Genomic DNA, 11,160 nt, shown 5'->3' on the forward strand with positions numbered 1-11,160 from the left:
ATAGTCTGACAGAATTTTTGGAACACAATATTAAGCTAAACAGAGAATGTAGCTACACCACTTTTATTTTACTACCATCCATTATAATTAGCACACAAAATATTTTGATTTAAGGGGGCCGACTATAGTTTTATTGTGTGAAAACTACAACAGTGAAACTCTTCATTTTTATACCATATATAACTTACATTAACTTCAGTGTACATGCAAAGTTTGGGGGAAATCTACCGTCCAGGTATTTTTGAGGGACCATCTCAAAATACAGGTACATTTACTATAGGATTATATAGGAAAATGCCAATTTTTAGCACTCTAAAGCAAATTATACAAATACTACAATAGACATTTTGTTCAAACTATATTTGATGAGTAATGCTATATTATACAATATATGCAAGAAACACAAAATTCTACCGTCTTGTTACCAAAGGGGGCATCTCAAAATGCAAAATATTAGCAAATTTTCCTATTTTTATAGAGTATTACAAAATACGACGTACACAATGGATTCACATGAAAACATAATAAAAATATTGGAGATATTCTCAAATTTCTATGTTTTTAAATTTCAAGAGCGTATGTTTATTACTTTTTCTTCAATAATATTTTTATTACCCCTTTCTTTAAGAGCTACAGATTATCATAACGTCAAAAACACACTGCAACGACGTCAACCTACCTATCAATTGTAAAATGGGTTAAAACAATCAGTTATATCAAATTGAAATTACATTTTTATACCTATCATTTCCTAATTTTGTTTAATTTTAATAATAAAGCGAAAAAAGTTGCATTAAAACAGTAAATACGTTTCATTTTACTATGATGCGCGAAATATTGCGCAATGGAAACTATAGTCGGCCCCCTTGATATATTAACATAGTGCAGAAAACGATATGCATTGGAGATGTGAGAAAATATGGAGTATTATTTAACGACGATTTTATTAAAATGTTTGTTGATGATATACTTCTTATCTTAAAGAACTTTTTCTATTTAACATTTAAAAAATTCAAATTTTAAGAAGAACATAACATTATATAAATGGTGCCTGTTTTGGGGGGTAACATTTGAAATTGACACCCCAAGGAAAACCATTGTCAACCGACGCGTCAGCGGAGGTTGACAATGGTTTTCCGAGGGGTGTCAATTTCAAATGTTACCCTCCAAAACAGGCACCATTTATTTTATTATACTGAATGTCTTATTGATTAAGGACGTCAGCAAAAAAAAAAAAAACCGTCGATCGTCTTTACGTTCATGTATAGAAAGATTTCACACTCACCGGTTCACTAATCTCCTTATTGTTTGTTTGATACTCGAATTAGAGTCATTTATCATATAAAGCTTCGTTATTTCTGGCTCGCAAGCATGTTTCCTACACTCTCAAGCATGTATCGTCTGTCGTTTGTTGTTTTCAAGTAAGCTTTATCGGACGCAAGCTTTTATTGACGTCAAGTTAATTCCGGTTCTTTCAAACGCGCAACTGACGTTTTGAGAATTCTACGGTGAACCGTACGCGCATAATTTCCACGCATGTGGCATTACCGTTGTGTTACCCGTTGTCACGTGTGTTGCTAAGGCTCAGGGTAATCGAACGGATTGTTAACTGCGTCTAAACCAATCAGATTTTAGTATTTAACATGAAAGTATAATAAATAATTATGTAATCCATTTTTGTTGGTTGAATTCTTTAACATACTCTGCATCGATGCACAGGGATTCGTATTTTCTTCTGAAATAGACACCTGTATGCTGAATCTTCGTCAATTCAAAAACAAAACAACAAACCCAGTGCAACGGTACTTAACAGTGTAAATGAGACGCTCAATCTCAGCATTAGGCGATCAAGTCTGTTGTGTATGGCGTTATCTTCTATCAATCGACAGGACTTCAATAATGTACTATCACCGTCAGATTGACTTTCATGAACGCCATCTTTCTCGTGGGAATTTTCGCTTTCCATGGCATCGATTCCCACTTCCGGATCATTTCTATCATGTTCAAGATTCTTGGATTCCATGTTGAAATTTTTGTCATGACCGTGATCTTTAAGTGAATGATGACCAGTTTTTTGTGGTGTATGCTCGAACCCTTTATTTTCAAATGCATGCGGATGAACATCCTCAGTTTGGATTGGTAACATGTCTGCTGCTTTGATGATCATGTGACTGCTTCGAATGACAATGATCGAAATGAATATGGAAAGTACGCTAGAAATCAAGTGGGCACAAAGATACAAAGACAGATAGGGAATATTTGTTGATTTTCTTGGCATATTTTCTTCAAAGAGTGTAAGAAATACGGTAAAAGCCAATAATATGGTCAAACAATAAGTCATTCTCTCGCCTGATGTCACAGGCAAACTGTAAGCTAGAGAATTGAGCGCGGCTAACAAAACAACCGGGAACACCGTACTTACCAAAGCATATAACGGCCGTCTCTTTAAAAATAAAGTGTACCTTACTTCCGTCATGTTGAATTCTGGGACAAAGACAGACCTTAAATCAGTTTTAATGAATTCCCATTCTCCATTTTCTGATATCTGTTTCATTTCATTTGGTCTTCTTTTAGGAACCAGTTTCTGCATCCAATCTGTGGTCTGCCAAGCGGCGATACGCAGTTCACATGCCTGCTTATCAAACGGAAACTTTTGAATGTCTAACAGACATTCCACCGTGTAATGGTCGCCGGGATACCAGAGCACCAAACCGTTAGAATAAACAGAAACAAAAGGATTCACACCCAGATCGTGCGTGTTGGTCTCCGAAAAGTACAGACTGATGTCGGGGACCCATACTTTGGTGTAAGGAATATTCACTGATTTAAGTCCAACAAACTCTTTTTCATTCCACGACAGGAAATCGTCGAACCACGTGACAATGAACCAGCCCATAAAGGTTATATACTGATACCGTTCCTCAACGTTCCTAAGTGAGTTCATTGTGAAGGTAAGATTGACCAGTACCGATTGCGTTTGGTCACGTCGGGGTTTGATAATGGAGCTGTAGTTCTGGAGTAGCTTCTTCTCCAGCAATCTAACGTCAGCACAGAAAGAAGTACGCAGAATCAGAACTACAAAGAATATTGTCTTCCAAGGGGTCATGATGTTTTGTCACTGAATTAGTGAAACAGAGTTTTTCAAACCAAAGTACCAAGTGATTTTAATTTTTTGAAACCCTTCTGATTGGCATGACAATTGTCAACAATGACTACGCAGCAAGAGCATAACAACCCAGCTAATGATGCGAGACTCAGCTGTGTGCGGAACTTGTTATACAGTAATTGTCGTAGTTTTTATCTTATTAAAATCCACAAAGACTTTAATATCCTGAAAAGTGTTGTATTTTTTCCTTGTACCTTCCTGTATTTCAAATAAGTGTATGACATAAGGGTATTGATTTAACCTAATGATCTTCTATTAAAAAGTTCAAAACAGAAATCTGCATCGTAAAGACTGTCACTATATATTCTTTGCTCATCAATGGCTTTAAACTTTTATATCTTTTGCATTCTTAAAAGATTTCATTAAACTTCAAAACACCACTGATATTTTAATGATGCTGTTTGAAATATCACACGATGCGTAAATTGACTAACTTCCGTACATTATCAAAACAATAGTCCGCCACGGGCATACAGCTTAGCTGCAACGTTAAAGAAAATCGGCTCATTTTTCTTTCAGGTATAAAACGCCTAAGCTAAAAATTCAAATTTTATGCCAGAGTGTTATATGTTAGAAAATGATGCTTGGGATATTTGACATTTAAATGAATAATTTTTGCACTCACCACGTTACATTTTTAATAAAATATGCTGCCCTTTATTAACCACTGTAATGAAGTGGATTTTTAAAAAAAATTTTGCCTCTCGATAATTCTTCATTCATATAGAGATGACACCACTGTAGAGTATTTCAGTCGTTCGACAAGACGTGGGGTTGCCTCTTTCTATACAATTTACATGTTAAACTTATAGGACTAATAACTTTTCTGTTTTATAGAATGATTTTTGTTGATTTCCCCCGCCCCAAATATATGTCCTGTTCACATAGAGAGTTTAATTCGCGGTAAATTAATGCGAAGTAAACTAACGCGAATTAAAATAATACGATTGAAAATGCGTTCACAAGACAGCTAAAGCGAAGTAAGCTAATGCGAATTAAAATTCTATTTCTACAAAAAAGGCTATTCAGTAAAGCTGTTATCATGTCATTTGTAAATGACGTCATGTATGCAGAGCCATCCGTTTGATAAAGAATCATACTGGATATAGGTATACATTAATTTTAATGATTAACATACTTTCCCTTGATTTTTAAACTAAATACAGCACAGATACCCAAATCTAACCACCAACATGTGTCCTGTGATTCAATTATGGCCTTACTGTACATAGCGTTCGCCCGGAATTAATACTAAGTAATTTAATGCGCAGTAAATTAATTCGCATTAAACTAATTCGCATTAAATTCTCCGTGTGAACGCTAAGTGAAGCTAATTCGCAGTACCTTGCGTTTAATTCGAATTAAACTCTCCGTGTGAACAGGACAATAATTTGTGCCCTATATAAATCATTACTTACATAAACATGGGAGAAAACATGCATCTAGTCCCCTGTTCACAAGACGAGTTTAATTCGCAATAAATTAATGCAAAGTAAACTAATGCGAATCAAATTTATGCGAATTAAATTCCGTTCACACAGCAGCTAAAGCAAAGTAAACTAATGCGAATTATAATTTTATTACAGTCAGTACAGCTATTTTTACGTCATTTGCAAACACGTCACCTTATGCAGAAGCAGATGCATTTGACATAATGTCACAGTGTGTGTACACACATTTCAGGGATTAACACAATTTTCCTTAGTTTTTCACTCAAAAATAGCACAAGTACCGAAAGCTTACCACCGAGATGTGGTATTTGACTTAATTTTGCCATTACGCATGCCTTAAAATTTTATAAGAACTAGCTTCGCTTAGCGTTCACACGGAGCTAATGCGAAGTAATTTAATGCGTAGTTAATTAATTCGAACTTAACTAATTCGCATTAAACTCCCCGTATGAACGCGGTTCAAATTTAATTCGCAGCAATTTACGTTTAATGCGAATTAAGCTCTGCATGTGAACAGGGCATAAGAATCAAAATTGTCTGAATAATTCAACGTAAACAGTCAGAGTTTGAACATGTCCTTGTATTTTATGTACATATATGTACATATACATCTACAGAAAAAAAGATGAACAGAGAGAATAAGAAAACACAAAATACTTATTACATGTTCACTCAAAATAGTTTTAAAAAAAAGTAGTACATAAAAATAATAATTACAATATACATATGTAGCACCTATCATCTACCTATATGATACATCTCAATAACGTATGTATTGCATGGCATTAGATTAAAGTGTCATTCTCTGCATAAATTTAACACTTCTCTAAAACAAAATACATGTCAGCATTAGTTATTTCTTCCTTTACATGCTCGGAATTCCTATCTGAACGTTGATTAATATAATAGTTTTCCTCTTTGTCTGTAAATGATGCAGCTTCTATTTTTTCTCCAGAAGGGGTTGTTTGCTCCCTATTTACCTTGTTTTTCGCCTCTTTGCCTTTTACTTTTTGACACGACACCGTTGTATTCTCCCTTTCTAACACAAAATATTCATTTGCTTCAAATTCCGTCATAGAGTCCTCATGCGTATAAATTCGATGGCTTCCTGTTTCTATCTTACTTCCTGTACCACCCATATGTTGTTTAACTTCACCATTCTTTTCACTTCTTTCATGTCCGTTTAATGTCTTACTCTGCTTGGGCATGGTATTATAATATTCAACATCATCTATAACTAACTCTTTAGACACAATTTTAGTCTGTTTCAGTAAAGATGAATTGGGTGGATTAATGTGATTTCTTTGTTCTTGTGATCTATTTTCTCTTATCCTTTTGAAATCTATGGCTTCCTATAATTCAAATAATGTATAGAAATATCAAAATAATCATTTCATTCTTCTGGTCAATCAACGCAGACATGTAAGCATCACCTTCAATACTATTTGTATTTAAATAAAAAAAAACCTGCTTCTTTCATTTACGTACATTGTTCAAAGAAGAAAAAACATTTAATTCATAATCCCTTAAAAGTCTTAAAGAATACATAACAGGTTGTTTATGCTATAATAAAAAAATATCGGGAAAAAGATTCATACCTATCTATTATCGCTTGATAAATATAAATAATTGTTAATTTAAGTTTCGTTTATCAAAGGAAAAAAGCAACAACAGAGAAAAAACAAAGATCATAAATAGATTAACAATGAAATCTAAAACGTACGAAATAATCACATTCTGGATTTTTAGTGTCCTCGTCAATATTCTTTGGCATCTTTCTAAAATGATAAACATGCATAATATGTATTTATTTTTACCGGATATTTACATGTAACAATTATTATTTTTTTCTTTCCTTAAAACGCAGAAAGGAAATAAGCATTTCATGTGAGAAATAATTTTACACTTTTGTGTTTTTCAGTTATCACTAACCTTTTAAGATACAAACAATATACAAGTAGGAATCCAGTAATGATAACACACAGTCCAGTCAGGCCTCCTAAAACCCCTCCGATTACTACTACGGACGCCATTAAAAACAGCACAATATCTGTCCAGCCTTATACCAGACTTTTATAACGGACCTGTTCCTGTTAATTTTCCCCCAAAGCTTCCGTTTATGTGAAGTGGGTGAAAAAAAAAAATTGATCTGTGGCTCACGACCTTTCAAAAGCAATCCGATTATGATTTCGGAGAAACATCGTTATGTGTCATTTTCATCTTTCTTTAAATGTGGCATATAGTTTTAAAAGTTAAAGGTCCATTTAAATAGCCCAAATAAAACTAAATAACACTCCCTCTATTTACTGCACTACCTGTTTACGGGTCATATCAGATATTTATCGATTTCAGGTGGGCATAAATAGATTCATTGAAATCCCATAAAACATTCCACCTTTGGTCAGTGTAAAGAAATATCACGAAAGTTTATGATCGGTTTGTTTAATTCATTTCATATAGTGAGATACAATATAAGGTTCAAAAACATTGGATTTTTAAGGAATTGATTGCACTTAACATTTTGTCCTATCAATTAAGGATTGTCTTTTTTGTCATTTCTATTTAATGCACGAGAAAGTTGAGGTAGTGCTTAACATGCATTTTTTTCTCATCAGTTCTGTTTACATTATGTTTCTTATCCGTTATCTAATTTGCTTAATAAACATATGATAGACTGAAAATTTTGTGATACATGTAACGGTTATCAAAATGAAACATGATATTGAAATAAAATTTAAAAGGTCCATTTGTGTCTTGTATAATCATGTAAATTGATTATAAAAAGTCATCAAACATTACTTTTATCTTGATTTAACTCATATAATAAATTTGATATCAAGCAGATATTTCGTTTCTTGTAATTTCTGTATTATTCTTCTTTTTGGATTTTATATGTGATATGTTTGCGGATTACTAATGTTCCTTTGCATTGACAAATCCCTACTTTGCGATACTGTAACTTCATATGCAAATTTACATTGTAGCATCCATTTTGATATAATGGAACTGTATTCACAATTTTACAATGTTTAATCTATTTTGTATAGGGAAACAGTAATTTGCATATCAACATTTTGAAATCCATTTTGTTATACTGAAACTATTTTAAAAAGTTTGTACAAGTTTATGATTTTATTTGATCAAAATATTATTATATTTTGATCAATAAACTTTTTTCAACACACATGTGAGTTTGTCTAATTTTGATGTGTAGGTAGGGAAAGAGGAGGTATAAATGCAATTTATATGTTTTAATGATTTTATGCAGACGAATGTACTGATTAGTCTTATATATGTTTTTTTGCATGAAATACTGAACCTTTAGGAGACCTCATGTAACTATTGCCCATGGGGAGCCCCTTAATCATGAAATCTCCGTATGCACATTTTGATTGGCTGAAAGATAACGTCTCTTTTGTGGCATCAATTTACCAAGAAGCACAGTCTCTACTGTCTTGAATTTCCCACCACCTCCCTTTCACAGTATTTGATTTTCAGTTTGTTATTTTATATTTTGTTGTCTTTAGTCATTGTAGTTTTACATGTTTTGTTTTGTAGATCCTAGTCATTTTTTAGGTGGGGCTTTTTTACCCCACCTGCTGCCACTAGTCGATTTTTGTGTAAATACACTTATCCGATACTTTTTGATACGTGCTTTATAGACATTCGTTATGTTATGCAGTTTTGTGGATATCAAGCAGATATTTTGTTTCTTGTAATTTCTGTATTATTCTACTTTTTGGATTTTATATGTGATATGTTTGCGGATTACTAATGTTCCTTTGCATTGACAAATCCCTACTTTGCGATACTGTAACTTCATATGCAAATTTACATTGTAGCATCCATTTTGATATAATGGAACTGTATTCACAATTTTACAATGTTTAATCCATTTTTGTATAGGGAAACAGTAATTTGGGTATCAACATTTTGAAATCCATTTTGTTATACTGGAACTATTTTAAAAAGTTTTTACAAGTTTATGATTTAATCTGATCAAAATATTATTATATTTTGATCAATAAGCTTTTTTCAACACACATGTGAGTTTGTCTAATTTTGATGTGTAGGTAGGGAAAGAGGAGGCATAAAATAGATTTAATAACAGATTGTCATATCGTCATATTATAGATACATGTATATGTATATGCATATGTACATGTTACAAGCTATTTTAATCATATGTTTGCTTAAAAAAGCTATTTCTAGAATAATTCGCACTGAAAGATAATTTTTTTCCTTATTAATAAATGGATACTATCTACATACAAATCTCGGACCCATAAAAGCAGAATAAATATATCACCGTTTTAATTCTGTATGTTTGGAATTGTTCAGATTTTAAACAAAAGAAATTATTAAGGTATTTTACGAAAGCAGCCTAAAACTGATATAGTTGAGGGTCGAAAGTGTTTAAAAGTTATGTTGTAATCAATATATGCGTTCTTACTTATACACAATTTAATACAGAATTACAATTTTTCAATACACAAGACACAATAATTTTACATGTTTAATATATTCTCACTTTCTAAATTTACATATGTGCAAGTACATTTTCGCAATGTTTCACAAAGCTGTATTATTTGCCAGATTGCATAATGGGAAAAAGACATTTGGTTATATTAATTCAACTAAGATGGACATTATGATAGACAAGTATTATTCGGGAGAAAATTATTAAAAATCGATTCAAATATTTCAGTTACTCAGCTTATCATCAAAAAGGAAGGATTACTAGTTATTTCCTATAAGAAAAAAATCAGGGTAAAAAAAGATTTAAAAAATGAAAATTTTACAGCACTTCTGTAATATATACATCTATGAAAAAATGAACGGCGATTTGTTTTCATGACTTTCACTGTTTTATTTTGATTTCACTTTGTACTTGTGTTAATATTTCGGATGTTCTTGCTATGTGGTAACCAGTCGGATACGCTCTTTGCTCTCTGCTTTTTTCGGACTTTGACGACCAGTTTTCGGTTTTGTTCCGGACTTCCGGTGTTAGGCAAAGAATAACCTCTCTCCCTGAAAGAATCTTGTCTATTTCTCTGAACTGTCAACCGACTAGATGTCTGTTAAAATAAAGATATATAGTAGATTCATAAATATACATAATATTATATTACTTCTAATATTCAAACAGTGGTGTTTATTTTAACGACATTTTCCTGTGAAATATGAACATTATGAACGATAATACCTATCTTGAAGAGGAATTGAGTATTTGAAAAATTATTTAAAAGTACATGTATGTGTGTGTGTAAAAGTATTTGGCCGGGGGATTTGTTAACCGCAAGAGAAGTGAGGGAATTAGTCCATAAATGTTTTGTGTACTTAGCAGGAAACAATTAGGTTCGGAGAACCTGAAGAATCACCCTCTGTAGAAACAAAGTGTCTGTAATGACATTTTAAAATACAATGCAAGTTTTTTTTTTATTATTTCATATTGTCAATATTCTGTATTCTGTGAATATCGTAAGTATTTCTTTGCGTAGGTATCTCTATTATTTTGATACAAAGTATAATATCCTTACACATTTCAATAAAATTATTTAGCTAGTACATTTTATCAAATCAAACAATACTCAAACAATTTGTAGTCTATGATGTATTATATATTTTATTTTCTGTTATAACTACGAGATATTATAATGAAATTTATAAGTTAACATGACACAAATAAGCCCTTTTAAAATATATTTATATATATTAGATATTACCTATGAATTTGAACATAAAAAAATGTATACATGACATACAGAAGAATGATAACTGAAAATAAAACCGGGGGGGGGGGGGGGTCAGAAACAGAATCTGAGGCATACTAGATCTGGTATACCATGCAAGTAAGCCAAGATAAAACAGCACCAAGCAAGAAACCTTGATTTTGAACTAACTCTAATTTTTCGTGACAAATGGACGAAAGGACTTCGTGATTCAATATAATTGATTTATAAAATTCTTTCCGGATATATAGAATCTTTGAAATATTAGATTTAGGAAGGTAGTAATTGTATAAAAAGCATATTTCAAATCAATTCAGAGTCAAATGATCAGGAAAAAAATATTTTAACAAAGTAGACCGAACAAAATACCTCTCGTTTGTTTTTCGTCTCCAAAAATGTCAGTTGTGAACTTTTTCTAGGTCGTTGTAGGTACTTTTGATTTCTTTTCTGATCATCAATGCCTACAGTTCTCTCAAGGCAACACAAACAGACAGGGTGCCTTTCAACAAACGGGTGAACTCGACTGTCGGTCGCCCACCTCGGTCCTGATATACAGCTAGATAATTCATCGACATGTTTAAAGAATTACGGTATGAAAGTATGGATTAACCGGAAACTGCGCAGATTTATTTATCTATTTATATCATTATTTGCATTTTCTTTAAATTAACATTCTGTGTTAACACAAGTAAGATAAATAATCATTTTATTTGCACACAATTTTGAAATATGGCATATTAGTTAAGGTCAAAGTACATGATTTTCCTCATAAAATTATGCCCAAAGTTTTGGCATTTTTTCGTGCACAAAC

At 32.3% G+C, this 11,160-nt stretch overlaps 2 protein-coding genes across 2 annotated transcripts; both read right to left on the bottom strand.

The window, feature by feature from the left end:
• Window positions 1-1,791: 1,791 nt before the first annotated feature.
• Window positions 1,792-3,106, bottom strand: LOC134231102 (neuronal acetylcholine receptor subunit beta-4-like; the record flags this gene model as incomplete). Its single annotated transcript, XM_062713027.1, has 1 exon — window positions 1,792-3,106. A coding segment is annotated over exon 1 (1,315 nt), but the record flags the coding sequence as incomplete, so codon positions are not given.
• Window positions 3,107-5,362: 2,256 nt separating this feature from the next.
• LOC134231113 (uncharacterized) lies at window positions 5,363-6,669 on the bottom strand. The gene is made up of 3 exons (XM_062713037.1): window positions 6,550-6,669; window positions 6,341-6,395; window positions 5,363-5,969 (listed from the first exon to the last, which is right to left on the bottom strand). The coding sequence occupies exons 1-3, from the start codon at window positions 6,648-6,650 to the stop codon at window positions 5,433-5,435; spliced, it is 693 nt and encodes a 230-aa protein (XP_062569021.1). The 5' UTR covers window positions 6,651-6,669; the 3' UTR covers window positions 5,363-5,432.
• Between the last annotated feature and the right edge of the window lie 4,491 nt (window positions 6,670-11,160).

This window comes from Saccostrea cucullata, unplaced genomic scaffold (assembly GCF_032062105.1).
Source record: "Saccostrea cucullata isolate Sc308-1 unplaced genomic scaffold, CSIRO_AGI_Scuc_v1 ctg22613, whole genome shotgun sequence".
Classification (NCBI taxonomy): domain Eukaryota; kingdom Metazoa; phylum Mollusca; class Bivalvia; order Ostreida; family Ostreidae; genus Saccostrea; species Saccostrea cuccullata.